This window comes from Sorex araneus, chromosome X (genome assembly GCF_027595985.1).
Source record: "Sorex araneus isolate mSorAra2 chromosome X, mSorAra2.pri, whole genome shotgun sequence".
NCBI lineage: Eukaryota > Metazoa > Chordata > Mammalia > Eulipotyphla > Soricidae > Sorex > Sorex araneus.
This window is the reverse complement of record NC_073313.1, coordinates 157873310-157890246: the sequence shown is the minus strand read 5'-3', so window position 1 is coordinate 157890246 and position 16937 is coordinate 157873310. Positions and strand designations below refer to the sequence as shown.

The 16937-nt window shown below is 57.6% G+C and overlaps 1 protein-coding gene across 1 annotated transcript in view; it reads right to left on the bottom strand.

Annotated features, from left to right (window-relative positions):
• The window catches only part of SNED1 (sushi, nidogen and EGF like domains 1), a 28946-nt gene extending 16060 nt beyond the window's left edge, over positions 1–12886 (bottom strand). The window contains exons 1-4 of the mRNA XM_055122702.1: positions 12674–12886; positions 2280–2567; positions 1584–1724; positions 1345–1507 (exon numbers count right to left, since the gene is read on the bottom strand). Of these exons, the coding sequence (XP_054978677.1) occupies positions 1345–1507; positions 1584–1724; positions 2280–2567; positions 12674–12886 (805 nt within the window). The remainder of the gene's footprint in view (positions 1–1344; positions 1508–1583; positions 1725–2279; positions 2568–12673) is intronic.
• Positions 12887–16937: the final 4051 nt, after the last annotated feature.

The window sequence follows — 16937 nt, the reverse complement described above, 5'->3', positions numbered from 1 at the left end:
GGCAGGCTGGGAGGGGCTCCACCCCCAGTGGGCCAGAACCTGGAAAGCTACCAACACTCGGGCTAGTGGGCCTGGGCTGCACAGAGCACGCCTGCGACCCCTGCAGGCCCCAACAAGCAGGTGCACTGGGCAGTGAGCACCAGGCCTGAGTGGGAGATGCCGCTGTCAGGGACTGGAGCATGTGTACAAGAGTGTGCATACACGTGTGTATAGAAGTACATGCATGTCTGTGAGCATACATGTACAAGTGTGTTCATATGTGAACACATGTGTTATGTAGAAAGAAGCCTGTATGCATATACATAGGCATGCATGCATGTACAATTATGTACATAAGCATGTACAAGTGCGTGCATGCATACATGTACAGAAGCATGAATACACATTCATATTCACATATATGCACAAGTGTGAATGTGTGCATTGTGTAAGCATGTGCAAGTGTATATTCACCTATGAGCATGCATGTATATGTACAAGCATGCACCTTTGTACAAGTATGAGTGCAAGTACATACATGCACATGCATGCATGTATATACAAGTGTGAGCATGTATGTGTATACATGTGCTTATGTGTAAAGGCATATGGATGTATTACAAATATGCATCATGTATGCATGCATATGTAAGTACATATGCATGGGTGTACATGTATCTGTACATGTATCTGTATATGCATGCATTTGTGCATGTACAAGTGTTCAAGTGCATGCACATGTGTTCATGTGTACAAGTTTGTATGCATGTGATTACTTGAGTATGACGAGAATGCATAGTACGACCATGTGTTGGCATAAATGTGCACATGTATGTATGGAGTGTGGATATATGTAAATGAGTATGAATATATATGTGTGTGAATATATCAGTGTGCATGTGTAAGTATGTGTGAGTGTGCATACATGTTTTTGAGTATGAGTACATGTGAGTGTGTATGTGTATGGGTATATGTGTACAAGTCTGTGTGTGTGTTAGAGTGTACTATGAGTGTGATGCATTGTGTGTGCGTGTATGTATAAGTGCGCATGTGTGTACATGTGTATACATGTGCCAATGTATACACGTGTGTACATATGTGATTGTACATGTGTATACGTGTGCATGTGTGTGGGGGGGGGGCTTCCTGCTGGACGCCCAACAGTCAAGCCCAGACTCAGGTCTTCCCAAACTTTCAGCCGGCGTCTCGACCCCTGCCCTGTCCCCCGGGCCTGCCTGGGCCCATACCCACCCTACAACTGTGGGTCCTCAGCAGAGGTGGGTGGGCCCTGCCTCCTGCCCCCGACAGGCCTGTGGGCCCTCCACCCTGCCCGGCTGCTCGGAGGGGGTCCCCTCGGGCCCTTACCTGCGTGGCCGCAGCCCCCCACGTGCACCTGCGCGCCGTCGATGCGGAAGGCCCAGCGCCCTGGCACGCCCACGTTGGTGGTGGCCTCGACCTCGGCCATGTCGGCCGTGCGGGAGCCGGGGATGCTGAAGTAGCGCTGCCCGTCCCCCGCGTTGAAGCCGGCCTGGGGGCGAGACAGCCCGGCTGAGGTCACAGGGCGTGGGCCGGAGGTCACGGGTGGGAAGGTGCCTCTGGCTCACCTGGGCCGCTATGCCCCCCAGGCCCGAGGCGTTGCCCCCGCTGCTGGCGTGCGTGCCCGTGGTCCAGGTGACCGCTGCGTAGTTGAAGATGGTGAAGGAGGCGCTGCCGTCCGTGAGAAGCACCGTCTGGAACGTGTTCACCTGCGAGCAGAGGGGCAGCCTGACCCCTCTCTGACCTCTGACCCACGCGGGCTCCCCGGGTGCTGGGGCACAGGGTCTCTGATGGGCAGTGGGGCCCGAGGAAGCAGGAGGGGGGCGGGCCGGGCCGTCGCAGCCGGGACAGGACCTGGGACCGGGATGGCAGACACGGCGGGAGACTTGGGGGAGACGCCAGCCATCCCCTGGGGGCCGGGCCCCTCCCCCAGAGCCCCTGCGGGTAAGAGGGCAGCGGGAGGTGCCCCGGGGAGAGGAGGCGCCATGGGGTCCCCACACTGCTCCTTCGGCCGAGCTCACAGAGTCGGTGGCACTTGAAGACCCCCAGCCCCCACCGGCCGGCCTCTCCCACCAAGCACCCCCACCCGGCCCATCCCCCAGCCCCTCCAGGGTCCCGGGCTGGCCAGCGCCGTGTCCCGGCACCGCTGTGACGTGGCGGTCACTGCTTTCGAGCCCCATGGCGGCCAGTGCCGCGGGCTTATTCCCGCAGGGCCAGCGGCCCCCTGCTCCCAGCTCGCTCCTGGCCGGCCTCTCCAGACTCACGGGGGAAGAGGCGCTGCCTCCGAAGAAGGTCACGCGGTACCAGGTGGCCACAAAGGCCCAGGTGGCCGAGAAGCCGGGCAGCTCGGGGAAGTAGCGCTGGACGTCGTCGCTGGCCCTGCGCAGCGTGCGGGCATCCGTGTCCTCGCGGTAGAACACGTCGCCGGCACGCCGGTTGTCCACGTCGGCCCAGAAGGCTGCCACCACGCAGCGGTCCTTGGCGATGGGGAAGGCGGCGGGGGTGAACTGCGACACCTCCTTCAGGAAGGAGATGACCCCATTGTTGTTCACCTGCGGACAGAGAGCTGGGGTGGGCGGGGCGGGGGGGCTGGCCGACCCCCGAGGGGCCTCCGGGAGGGGCCTGCCGGGCCAGGGCCTTCCCGGGGCAGCCGCCGGCTCCCTCCTGCCCCCCCGAGGGGCACCCCACGGGCCAGCGCAGGGTCCCTGGCATGGCCTCTCGCTAAGGCACCATGCAGGGTTCCCGGCTCCTGGGCAGAGAAGATGCTTCGGGCTCCTGGACCTGCCCCAGACTGCTGGGGGTCTCGGGTCCAACCGGGGCACGGCCAGCGCACAAGCAAAGGGCTCGGCTGGCTGGTGCTCGCCCCAGAGAAGAGGCAGGGGCCCGGCCCGCTCGGTAGGGTGGGGATGCTGGACTAACCACGTGTCTGTGGGAAAGAGAGCGGGACGCCCGGGACACGGGGACAGGTGGAGGGGGGCGGGGGCAGCGGAGAGCAGGTGGGACCGGGCACAGAAGGCGCGTGGGCCCCACAAGGCGCCTGGGAGCGACGCGTGTTCCGCTTAGCTGCGCTGTCCAGGGTGCTTACACTGTCCGGGGCTGTGCCGGGGCCAGCGTGCGGGGCTGGACAGAGCCTCACCTCGAGAGGAGGCAGCTCGGAAGTGAACCCTGCGGTGCTCAGGGGAACAGCTGCAGTGCGGGAGTTGAATAGGGTCGGAGAGAGGCAAGGCCTTAGCCCTGCCGTCTCTCCGCCCTGACAACAGGGCTAATGTCTGTAAATTTGAAGCACCATAAAATGGGGGCTGGAGCGATAGCACAGCGGGTAGGACATTTGCCTTGCACACGGCCGACCCGGGTTCGATTCCCAGCATCCCATATGATCCCTTGAGACCACCAGGAGTGATTCCTGAGTGCATGAGCCAGGAGTAACCCCTGTGCATTGCCAGGTGTGACCCAAAAAGCAAAACAACAACAACAACAACAAAAACAACATAAAAAAAAAATGTTGATTCATACCAATGGGACATTTCAACATTTCAACACACCTCTCTACTGAACTATAGACCAGGCAAAAACACGATCAATCAGAATATGGAAAATTTAAATGATGCAAATAAGTGGCCAAGTAGATAACAGAATCCTTCCCCCACCCTGCCTTTTTTAAAACTGTACACAGACCACAAAGCAACTGTCAACAAATTCCAAATAGTTGTGAAAAAATCAACTGTGTTCTTTGTCCACAGAGCAATTATACCGGAGACCAGAATGAAAAAACATTGAAAAGTGCCGTGTGTGGTAATCAAGAAATACGCCTGGGTAACTAGGAGAGGCAGGAGCAAAGGGGAGGTGAGAGCAGATGTGAGCACAAGGCAGCAGGGGCCGACTCGTAGGCGGGCAGGCAGGCTTGCAGCCGCACACTTAGCAGATAAACCCCCAAGTCAGTCAGTAACCCAGATACAGCAAGACCAGAATAATACAGGTAAAAATTTCAAAATAAAAAGTAAGTGAATAAGCTAGAAAACAAACACTGAATCAAGTGAATCAACAAAGCCGAAGCCTGGTTTACTGAGCCTGAAGTGCTGGGGGGAGTGGAGAGTCCAGTCGCTGCTGGACGCAGGGCGGGGAACGTGGCCGCAAACTCGGACACCTCCAGGGAAGACCGTCAACAAGATCTTACAAACATCTTTACAGTTTTCAGAACAGCGAAAGCGAAGAAATGGAAAGACGGCTAGAACGTTGCTCTTGCCAAAACCGGCTTCAGAGGCGGTGAGGAGGAGGGGGGCTTCCGGGGGCACAGAGTCCGTGGGGTCTGAGGAGAGGCCTCCCTGCAGGTGGGGCCCTGTGCGTTCCCACTGTCCTCCGACAGGCGGGCCGGGGCGCCCGTGTCGAGGTGTTTGATAGGTGTGTCCGAGGGGCCGGGAGACCCCAAAGGCCCACGCGAGCCAGAGGCCAGGGCCCTGGGGAGAAGGACCCTGAAACAGGCCCTGGTGGTCCCAGCAACAAGGCCTCAGAGTCTCGAGGGGCCGGAATGCTCGGGGTGCCCTGGGCTGAGCCCTGCCGGTGGGAATGGAGCCCGGGGCCCAGGCACGCAAGCGCCTCCCTCCTCTGGCCCACCCTCGGTCACCGAGGGAGAAGCCGGGAGAGGCAGGCAGGGGGCCGGGGAGGGGTGCCGCCAGGGGGGAGTGCAGGTACCAGACCAGGGTGGGTGTGTGCACCCTCAAGTGCAATCACAACCGACAGGCGAAACCCCCAGGCTCCAGTCCTTGGCCCTGCAGCCTGGGCCTTTAGCCCCGGCCCCTGAAGCCGCCACCCTGGGGGTCCGCAGAGAAGCCCCGGCCAAGGCTCAGCGTGTGGACAGGGGGGAGAGACTGACACTCAGGAGCCCGGTCACAGCGGACCCGCCCTGGGGAGAATTTGTTCTGCTTTGTTTCCATTTGGGGGCCACGCCCAGCAGTGTTCAGGGGTTACTCCTGGCTTTGTGCTCAGGAATCACCCCTGGTGGTGCTCGGGAGACCATGTGGGACGCCGGGGATCCAGACCGGGTCAGCGGTGTGCAAGGCAAAGGCCCCACCCCGGGGTGAATTTGGTTTCTGTGAGCTTACCCAGGTTCCAACAGAAAATATCCAGGAACAAGCCTCATACTCTGGTGGGGTAGGTGAGAAAGGGCCCGGGGAAATACACAGGGCGGGGGCTTCCTAGAGTGCTCAGGACAGACCTCCGGAGGGGGTGGTGGCAGGGGGCCTGGCTCAGGGGCCCGACACAGAATCAGAAAATAACAGGAAGTGAGCTGGAGGCTGGGGGAGGGGGAAGGGGGGGCTGGAGAGATAGCACAGGCATGCGGCCATCCCGGGTTCGATTCCCAAGGAGTGATTCCTGAGTGCAGAGCCAGGAGTAACCCCTGTGCATCGCCAGTGTGACCCAAACACACACACACACATGCACACACACACACACGCATGCACACACACGCACACACACGCGCACACACACGCACGCACACACGCATGCACACACACATGCACACACATGTGGAGGCTGCCGAGGAAGGAAAGACAGGGTGGCCTGTGGGGAGGGAAAGACGGTGCTGGTGCGAGTGTGGGAATGACGAGCGTGTCCAAGGCCAGAGGAGTAAGATGTTCGCCCCCAGCCAGCTCGGAGGCCTGGTCGACGGGGCAGTGCCTGGGCGTTAGCTCGAGGGAGAAGGCGTGGCAGGGCCGGGCCACCGAGGCTGGAGGCAGAGGTGAGCCTGGGAGGGAGTGGGCACAGCCCCTGGGACTGCGGGAGAGGGCCAGAGCCACACGCCCCAACGACCCGCCCACCCGCCCGCCCCAGGAGCACCTGGTCTCTGGGTGAGTCCAGCCGGGCCCAGAGGGGCGGCATAAAACCACAAGCAACACTGCAGACGCGGAGCCCAGCCCGGGAGAGGCAGCGGGATGGCAGCTGGGAAGGGGCTTTGGCGGCACCAGTCAGGGGGGCTGTGCGGGCAGCGGCAGGGGGCAGGGTCCGGGGTGCCTCTGCCCGGCTGCCAGGGAGGAGCATGAGCACGTCCTCCCTGGACGGACCCGAGACCTGTGGTGTGTGGTGCCGGAGAGGAGGGGCTGCAGGCGGGGTGGGCGGGGCCTGGCTCAGGGGAGGCCCAGGCTACCCCCAGGACCACAAGCAAACGCGCCTCAGCACACCCAGAGCCACCTGCCAGTCCCCGAGCCCTGGGCGGCCGCGGGAAGCTCCCTAACCGGGAGCTGCTGCCAGCGAATGTCTGCTGCGGGCGAGTGGCCGCGCCCTGCTCCTCCACACCAGATCCGCCTGTCCTCGGAACACCCCGAAAGACAACCTGGTAGCACCCGGGCGTCGGGTGGGGCAGGGGTGAGGGGCCCTGAGGGGTGCTGGCTGCAGCACATTCCTGGACACACGGTCCCACAGAAGAGGCAGCTCTGGGGGCCAGCGGCGGCCACAGGCTTCGGGTTCTGGGTAGGGGGGAGGTCAGGGCTGCTGCGGACAGGAGCCTCCGGTCCGCTCTCCCCGTCTCCGTGCCCCTCCCTTGCCCTCCCACACTCCCCCCACTGCCCGTGCCCTTCCTGCCTTCAAGTGCAGATCCAACCCCGAGGCACGGTGTGTGCATGTGAACTTGAGTGTGGTGTGAGAGATGTGACACGTGCATGATGTATCTGATATGAGGCATGAGTAAGATGCTGCGGTCTTAAGGTGTGAAGTATGTGAGATGCATGCAAAGTGTCTGATGTGAGGTGTATGGTGTGTGGTATGTGTGGGGTGTGTTTGGTGTGAGGTGAATGTGTATTGAATATGTGAGGTGGTGTGGTATATGTGGTATGAGGTCTGTCAGGTGTGTGAGGCATGTGTGCCGGGAGGAATGTATGTGTTGTGTGTGAGGTTTGTAGGCTTGTGAGGTTATATGATAGGAGTTTAGTGTAATGCGTGTATGTGAGTATGTGTGATTTGGTCTGAGGTATGTGGTATGAGGTGTGTGATACAAGGTATGAGGTATGAGTAGTGTGAGGTGTGTTTTGTGTGGTTTTCAGTGTGTGAAGTAAGTGGTATGAGATGTATGAGGTGTGCAATGTGATACATGTGAGTTGTGTGGTGTGAGTATATGATATGAGGTCTGTGTGGAGTTTGTGGTATGTGAGGTGTGGTGTGTGGTATGTATGAGTGTGTGGTGTGAGGTGTTTGAGGTTGAGGTGTATATGGTATGAAGTGTGTAAGGTGTGTGGGGTTTGTGAACAGCATGGTGTAATATGTGAGGTATGTGTGTTGTAAGGTATATTCAGCGTGAGGTGTGTGTTATGAGATATGTTTGAGGTGTGAGAGGTGTATATGGTATGATTTTCATGTGTGTAATGTGTGTGCAGTAAGGTGTGTGGTTTATGTGGCGTGAGGTTGTAAAATGCGTATGGTTTGAGGTGTGTAAGGTGTGGTGTAAGATGTGGTGTAAGGTATGTGTGGTGTGGTATGAAGTGTGTGAGGATTTTGATGTGAGGCTTGCTCTGTGTAGTATAAGGTGAGTGGTATGATATGTGTAGCATGAAGTGTGTGATATGTTGAGATATGTGTGGTGTGTGGTACATGGTTTGTAAGGTGTGTGAGGTATGTGGTGTGGTATGAGATTTGTGGTGTGGTATGAGATATGAGTTGTGCAAAACGAGGTGTGCAGTGCATGAAGTGTGTGTGGCTTGAGATGAGGTGCATGTTTTGTGAGGTATGTCACGTTTTGTGGTATATGGTTTGTGAGGTGTGTGATGTGTAAGATATGTGAGGCATGTCGTGTGGTATGAGGTGTGAGTTGTGTGAGGCATGAAGTATGTAGTGTGTGAAATGTGTGTAGTTGAGGTGAGTGAGGTGTGTGTTTTGTGAGGTATATGAGGTGTGTCTGAGGCATATGGAGTGTGAGGTGTATGTGGTATGAAAGCATGTATAGTATGAGATGTGTTTGGTATGACCTGTGTTAGGTATGTGGTGTGTGACATTTGTATGGTATGTGAAGTGAGGTGTTTTTGATGTTTGAAGTATATGGTGTATATGAAGTGTGTGTGTGTGATATGAGGGGTGTGGTATGAGTCATTGTGGCATGAGGTGTGTGGTATGTGAATTATGTGTAATGTGAGGTATGTGATGTGAGGTGTAAAGTGTATATGATATGAGGTGTGTGGTGTGTGAGATGTTTGTGGTATTAGGTATTGGGGTATATGGTGTTTGTAGTATGAGGTGTGTGGTGTGTATGGTATGAGATATGTGTGGTGTTTGGGTATGTGAGGCATTAGATGTGTGGTATGAAGTGAGAACTTTGCTATTATGGTATAAAGTATGTGAAGTGTGTGGTATGAGGTGTGTATGATGTCTGTGGCGCAGTCTTATAGAATTAGGTATATGGTATAGGGTGTGTGGTATGTGTGATGTGAAGTGTGTGGTATGAGGTATGTGTGATGTGTGAGGTGTGCGGTATGAGTTGTGTGAGGTGTGCTATGTGTAAGGTATGAGGTGTATACAGTATTAGGTATCTGTGGTTTGTGTTGTATTACATGTATGTGAAATAAGGTGTGATGTTTGTAGTGTGTGGTGTAAGGTGTGTATGGTATAAGGTGTGATGATGTGAGGTGTCTAGTCTGAGATGTGTATGTTATGAGGTATGTGGTATGTAAGATATGTGATATGTGGTATGAGGTGCATATAAAATGAAGTCTGTGGTGTGTGGTATGAGGTATGTGTGATGTGAAATGTATCGTAGCACTGTAGCACTGTCATTCCATTGTTCATCAATTTGCTCGAGCAGGCACCAGTAACATCTCCATTGTGAGACTTGTTGTTACTGTTTTTGGCATATCGAATATGCCACTGGTAGCTTGCCAGGCTCTGCCATGCGGGCAGGCAGAGGAATTGAACCAGGGTCGGCTGCATGCAAGGCAAACACCCTACCCGTTGTGCTATTGCTACAGTCCATATATATTTATCACAATAGCACTAAAAAATGTGTGGTGTGTGGTATTATGTGTATGTGCTGTGAGGTACATGTGGTAGATGGTATGTGTGATGTGAGGTGTGAGAGGTGTATGTATTAGGTGTGTATGTTGTGAGGTGTGTGGTATTATGTATGTATAAGGTCTGTGATGTGAGGTGTGTGGTATGTACATTAGGTGTGTGTGGTATGAGGTTTGCAGTGTGTGATGTGAGCTATGTGTGATATGAGGTCTCTGGTGTGTGGCATTGGTTATATGAAGTATGTGTGATGTGAGATTATATGTAGTATGAGGTGCACAGTGTGAGACTTTCAGTGTGGTGTATGTATAATGTGAGGTGTGTGGTTTGTGTGGTATTAGATGTGTGTGGTGTGAGGTATCAGGTTTGTAGTGTGTGGTATGAGGTGTGTGGTAAGAGGTGTGGGGTTTACAGTGTGTGGTATGAGGTATGTGTGATGTGAAGTGTGTGTTGTATGGTACTAGAAATGTGTGGTGCGAGGTCTGTGTGGTATGATATGTGTGGTACAAGGTGTGATGTGATATATGTGTGATGTGAGATGTCTGTGGTGTGAGGTGTGTGTGGTGTGAGATTATGAGGTGAGGTGTTTGTGGTAGGAGATGTGTGTGGTATGAGGGGTGTGTGTGGGGTGAGGTGTGTGTGGTCTGAAGTATATGTGGTGTGAGTGGTGTATGGGGTATGAAGTGTGTGATGTGAGATATCTGTTGGGTGAGGTATGTGTGGTGTGAGGTGTATATGATGTGAGTGTGTGGTATGAGTTATGTGTGTATGTGGTGAGGTGTGTGGTGTAAGGTGTGTGATGTTAGGTGTGTGATATGAGTTGGCTGTGATGTGAGGTGTGTGTGCTATCAGCTATGTGTGATGTGAGAAGTCTGGTGTGAGGTGTGTGGTGTGATATGAGATGTCTGTGGTGTGAAGTGTGTGGTATGAGGTGTGTGTCATGTGAAGTGTGCTTCGTATGAGGTGTGTGGCATGAGGTATGTGTGGTATGAGAGGTGTATGGGGTGAGGTGTGTATGATGTGAGGTACGTGTGGTATGAAGTGTGTGATGTGTGGTGTGTGTTTTGAGTGTGTGGTATGAAGTGTATGATGTGAGGTATGTTATGAGGTGTGTGAGTTGAGGTGTGAAGTGTGTGGTATGAAGTTTATGTCACGTGAGGTGTGTGATGTGAAGTGTGTGGTTTGAAAGGTTTATGGTGTGAAGTGTGTGTGATGTGAGGTGTGTGGTGTGAGGTGTGTATGATGTGATATGTGTGTTTTATTAGGTGTGTATGGTATGAGGTCTGTGTCACGTGAGGGGTGAGTGATGTACGGTGTGAGGTTGTATGAGGAGGTATCTGTAGTATGAGGTTTGAGTGGTGTGAGATGTTGTTAGGTGTGCGGTTTGAGGTGTGTGTGATGTGAGTTATGTGGTGTGAGGTGCTTGGTGTGAAGTGTGTGGTATGAAGTTGATGTGACGTGAGGTGTGAGGTGTGTGTGGTGTGAGGTATGTGGTATGAAGTTGATGTGACGTGAAGTGTGAGGTGTGTGGTGTGAGGTGTGTGTGGTGTGTGTTAGTGTGTGTGGTGTGAGGCATGGGGTTTGCAGTGTGTAGAGGCCTTGTGTGTACTAGTGTCAGTTCTGGGCCTCTTGGCCACATCGCAGATGGCCGCTGTCCTTGGGCCCGGAGCCCCGTCCAGGAGCAGCAGCACCCTGGCCCTGGGTGTGGGCAGGGGTGGGTGGGGGCAAGGCGGGTGGCCCGGCACAGTCAGCTGGTGCTGGCAGCGCCTGGACTAAACCTGTTTCCTTTCCCTGGAGGGACCGTGCGAGCACCCACGCATGGCTGGGCTCGGGTTCTGCTGCGTGACCTGGGAGGTGGGGCTCGGGGAGCAGCCCTCCCCCCCTCACACCTGCGCCGCTGTGGCGTGCAGTGCTGGAGCTGCATCCCTGCGAGGCAGGGCCCCACCGACTCCCCCTCCCTGCAGTGCTCCCAGTCCTCCACCTGGGGCTCGGGGTTTGTTCTGGCTGGGTTCTTGTTTTCCCACCTCGGAGGCCTCTTGCTGAGGCCAGGCCGGAGGGTTTGGACCCAGGGAAGGGCCCAGAATGTTCTGGAGATTCCAGAGCACCCGCGGCCTGTGAGGAACTGTGAGGGGCTCCTGGCTGGGCGCTGCGGAGGCCACACCCCGGGGGGAAGAGCAGGCGGGCTCGTTACTCTGGGCTTTCCAGGCGAGGGGGCAGGCCCAGGGACACCAGCCTCCTGATGGAGACCCAGACCTGTGGGAAGGGGGCGGCCAGCACAGCCCTCGGGGCAGCAGGTGGGCAGAGGCTGGGGGCTGTCCCGGGGTGGGGCACACCTGCCCTCCTTCCCTCCTGCCTCTGCCCACCCCACGGCGTCACAGCCTGTCCCTCCACTGTCCCCTCCCCTGCTCTCAGCAGCTCACCCGGCTAGTGCCCCTCAGAGACCAGAGTCACCTCAGACACACGCCTGCCACAGCGCCTGGGTGTCCCTGCCACCCGGCCCAGCCAACAGCTGGGCACCTGCTGCCCCACCCCAAGGGCACCGCCTGGGCTGCCTCTGCTGCCGTCTGCTGCGTCCAGGTTGGTCCCCCAGTCAGGCCCGTTTCCTGGGGACCCTGGGAGGACAGTCCGGCCAGACATCCCACCCTCCAGGCGCTTGCATTTCCTCCGGACAAGGCCACTCTCCTACGTGACCACGCACAGAGCCTGGACACGGAGCACTGGCCAGGCTCTCTCCACTCTGAGAGCACCGTGCCGGGGCACTGCCCAGCGAGCAGCCGGGAGTGTGTGTGTGTTTCTGCACCAGTGCGGAGAGGTGGGCCTTGCACGCCCGCCCGAGTCTGGCTCAGTCCCCGGCACAGAGCTAGGCGGGACCCCTGGGGACGTGCTGCTGACCCCCGCACCCAGTGGGAGTGAGGGCAGGTGGCCAGTGGGGGCTGGACGCGTGTCTGAGGAGGCCCAGGGGTGGGGATGGTGCCGGGCGTGCTGTGTCCGCCCCCGGGGGCCCCCCACAGGGCCCCTCTCTGTCCCCCCAGGGGAGCCATTGCTGGGACTGCTGCCAAAGTGCTCCCCAAGTAAGAGTGCCCAAGGGCACCCCGTGCTGACCCCCAGCTCAGTCTGGACCTGAGAGGTTGACCCAGCCACGGCACCTCTGTCCCCACCCTGTCCTGGAGGCCCACCAAGGACGACGGCACCCAGAAGCTGAAGGGACGTTTTGACCAAGAGCACTGTGACGATGGTGCCCACGAGGTGCTGTGCCCCGTAGTGGCAGGGCACAAGGGTGGGCAGGGGCACGGGAGCTGGGGGCGCCACGGCGCTGCTGGGACTCAGCACACACCCCACCCCGTAAGTGCCGGGCTCCAGCCAGGCGCGCCCAAACATTCAGTCTCCCCAGGGCTGGGCTGGGCAGGGCTGAGAGGAAGGGGCAGCTCCCTGGGGGTGCGCGCGCGTGTGTGTATGTGTAAGTGTGTGTGTCTGTAGGCGCTGCAGGAGGGACCCCCACGCCCCACTCTGCGAGTTCTCAGCCTCCAGGTGTTTCTGCTGGGGGCAGGGCTGAGGCCAGGCTGGTGAGCGCGGGGTCCGCGGGGCGCGCGCCGCTGTCAGCTGCAGGCCGGGTAGGGAGGGAGGAAGCTGTGCCCTCTCCACCCGCCCGGTGCCGCGGCTGGCCGGTACTCACGTAGAGGCCGGAGTGCTCGGCGCCGAAGAAGGGGAAGCGCACGGAGAGCGGCCGCAGCCCCGAGCCGCCGTCGTCCTGCTTCGGGGTGACGGAGTCGCCGTGCTCCACGCCGAACGGGTAGAAGTCGGCGAGGGCCACCGCGCCGCGCGCCCCGCGCGCCCCGAGCCCCAGGGCCACGGTCCAGAGCAGCGCCCAGGCGGCGGCGCGCCGCATCGCGGGTCAGGACGGCTGCGGGGGTCGGCGGGGCGCGCGGACGGGGCGCGGGGGACCGAGCGGGAGACGCACAGAGCTGGGCGCAGGGGGACCGAGCAGGGGACGGTCAGAGCTGGGCGCAGGGGGACCGAGCGGGAGACGCACAGAGCTGGGCGCAGGGGGACCGAGCAGGGGACGGTCAGAGCTGGGCGCAGGGGGACCGAGCGGGGGACGCACAGAGCTGGGCGTAAGGGGACCGAGCGGGGGACGGAGCGCAGAGACAAAAGTTGGGCGCAGGGGGACGGAGCACAGAGGGGACCGAGCTCAGGGAACGGAGCACAGCGGGGACGGAGCGCGGGGGACGGAGCGCGGCTCAGGGGGACGGAGCGCGGGGGACGGAGCGCGGCGGCGGGGGCGGGGGGGACGGACAGGGCTGGGCTCAGAGGACGGAGCTGGGTTCAGGGACACGGAGAGGGGCAGGGGGGACTGGGTTCAGGGGCACGGAGAGGGGCAGGGGGGACGGAGCGCAGGGGGCACAGATAGGCGCAGGGGGCGGAGCAGAGCGCAGGGGGACAGTGGGGCTGGGGGGACGGAATGGGGCAGAGGATGCGGCGGGGTCGCCGGACGCAAGGCGGACGGAGCGGGGCGCCGCGGGACAGCGGGCACTGGAGGCGACGGCGCGGGCGTCGCGGTCCCCGGGAGTCGGAGGCGCAGCCTGGCCGGGCCGCGCCGTCGGAGCGCTCCGCGCCGGGTCCGGTCTCGCTGCCTGCGGCCGCTCCCGGTCGCCGCTGCGACGAGGAAGGCGCCGGGCGGGACCGTGTCGGGGCGCCCCGCCCCCGAGGCGGCTCCTTAAGGACCCCGCGGGGCGGTCCCGGACTGGGCAGGGCCGGGGCGGGGACACGCGCCCGGGGGGCTCTTAAAGCGCCAGGCCGCGAGGCGGAGCGCGCCGCCCGGTTCCCGCCTCGCGACCCCCGCCCGGCGCCCAACCGGTGTGGGTAGGGTGGGGGCGCCTCGCCCACCAGGCTGCAGGGAAGACCCGGGTCGGGCTCCCGAGGAGCAGCGCTCGCAGCCCCCACCCGGGGTCCTGCAGGAGAGTCGGCCCGCGGGGCCACCTCTGCGCCCCTGCAGCAGGCAGAGCTCAGGGGCTCCAGGCCTGTGCAGCGGGACCCACGGTTCCAGAGGGAGGCACCGTCCTGCACACACACACACACACACACACACACACACACACACACACACACACACACACTCATGCACAGCACCACCCCATCTGCACGGCACACCCCACACACATGCTCCACCACCGGTCATCAGTGCCTGCTCACACACTCATGCACACGCTCACACGGATGCTCTCCTGCAGTTACATGTTCATATCCACACTCACACCGATGCTCTCGTACAGTTACGTGTTCACACACACTGACACTCTTGTGCAGTTACGTGTTCACATAGACATGCTCACACTGGTGCTCTTGTGCATAGCAACATGCTCATACACATGCATACCCCACTATCATGCAGTTACAAGGTTACACACACTGATACTCATGCGGTTATATGCTTGCACACACATTCTCACACTTATACTTTTGCAGTTACATGTTCACACATTCACACACATGCTCACACTGATGCTCTCACAAAGTTACATGTTCATACACATACACACACCAATGTTTTTGTGCAGTTACATGTTCACACACATGCTCACACTGATGCTCCCATGTAGTTACAAGCTTATGAACTTGTACACATGCTCACGTTGACACACATGCATAGTTATATGCTCACACTTGCACACATGCTCACACTGATGTTACATGTTCACACATTTGTCCACACACTGACTCGGGCACAGTTACATGCTCACACTCACACACACTGACAGTCCTGTGCAGTTATGTGCTCACTCATTGTACACACATTCACACTGATAATCTCATGCAGTTATGTGCTCACACCCACACATATATCCACAATGACATTCTCATGCAAGTACACATTCACACAGTTGCACATATGTTCACATTGATGCTCATGTAATTTACATGCTCACACTTGCACACATGAGCACACTGACACTTGTACAGTTACAGGCTCACACACATGCATACTAACACTTGTGCACAGTTATATGTTCACACATTGCTCACACCAATATTCTCATACACACTATACACACGCTCACACTGATATTTTCATGCAGTTACTTGTTAAGTACTTTCATACATGCTGACACTCCTGTGCAGTTACGTGCTCACACATGTATGCACACCAACACTTCTGTGCAGTTATATGCTCACACACATGCACAATGACTCTCGTGCAGTTACATGCTCACATACGTGCACACTGACACTCATGCACATTTACATGCACACACTATACACACACTGATGTTCTCATGCATAGCTACTTGTTCAGTGCTCTCACTGACACTCTTATGCAGTTACATGTTCACACACTTGCAACATGCTCACCCTGACACTCTCATGCAGTTACGTGCTCATACATTCTCACATTTACTCACACTAACACTCTTGTGCACCATTACATGTTCACAAAGCACATGCTAACACTGACAATCTCATGCCCAATTACATGGTCACGCGCTTGCACACATGCAGACACACATTATACACAGTTACAGGCTCACACATATACTCATGCAGTTACATGCTCACACGTACTAATACTGACACTTGTGCACAGCTTAATATTCATACACTTGCAACATACACTGACTCTCATGCATGCAGTTTTATATGCATATACTTGTGCACACACTTACACTCAGAGTCACGTGCTCACATATACTCATGCACACTCATGCTGACACTGATTCACTAACACACATACACTTACATGCTCACACAGAGACACTAATGCTCATGTGTTCACACTCATCCTCACAATCTCATACTCACGCTCCCAAATACTCTCATGTACTCACACTGATACTCACACATTGACACACTGACATTAACGCACTCACCGAATCTCACACTCACACAGTGACATATACCAACACACACGCTGATTCTCATACGCACGTACTCACATGCTCACAAACTTACTAACACGCTGACACCTGTTGATTCTCACACACACACTGACACACTTGCTGACTCCTACACTCACACTGACACACACTAACTCACTCTCTAATACACTGACACCCACTGACTCGCATACTCACATACTAACTTGCACTCACATGTGGCTCTTACATGGTCCCAGGCTCACACGGGTCTACATGCAGCCTGAGGGCAGAGCTGGGACTGTCTGTGGGGTCCCTGTTAGAGGGAGTCCCTAACACCTGACTGCCCTTTGCCCTCGGTGGGGTGGGGCTCAATAGAGCCCTGTGGGACATGGGGGTCAGAGAGCACGGGGTCAGAGAGCACGGGGTCACAGAGCTCGGGGTCACAGCACAGGTGCAGCCACAGGCCCGGAGACCTCAGAACCAGTGTGTGTGGGGCTGTGCTGCGTGGGGGGTCACTGGGCCCCCCAGATGGCGGGCAGTCTGGGAGACCAGGAGTTAAAATAGCCCCTCACCCGTCCACCACCCTCAGCTCTACAGGCAAAAAAGAAAAAAGCGGTATTTTTTTTTTCAGGTGCTAAAAATACGCTCAGGAAATACTTCCAGCGCAGGCCAGGTTTCCCGGCCTCAAGGCGCCTTTGTCTCCGCTCAGAAAGTCCACATTTATCATAGCCCGCACGGCTGGCCGGGCACGCGGGCCTCCAGCTAAGGCGACCCCAGGGGGGTTGGTCGGGGCTCGGCGCCCCTGGCCACCTGCAGGGGCCGTCCACCTCCCAGCCCGGGGCCAGGACCCACTCCTGGCAGTCCCGAGGTGGGCAGATCCAGTGGGCTGACCGCAAGCCCAGGCACGGCTGAGCAGGGCTCTGGGGAGAGTGCTCGGGACACCCCTCTCCGTCCTGTCACTCAGGCAGGGACAGGAGCTCGGCTGTAGACGCCTGGGGCCATTCGACCGCCCGCCGCCTGTGTCTCTGGCCTTGTCCTGGCTTTGCCCCGGGGCCTTGGTCCAGCTCTGTCACGTCGGCTCTTTGG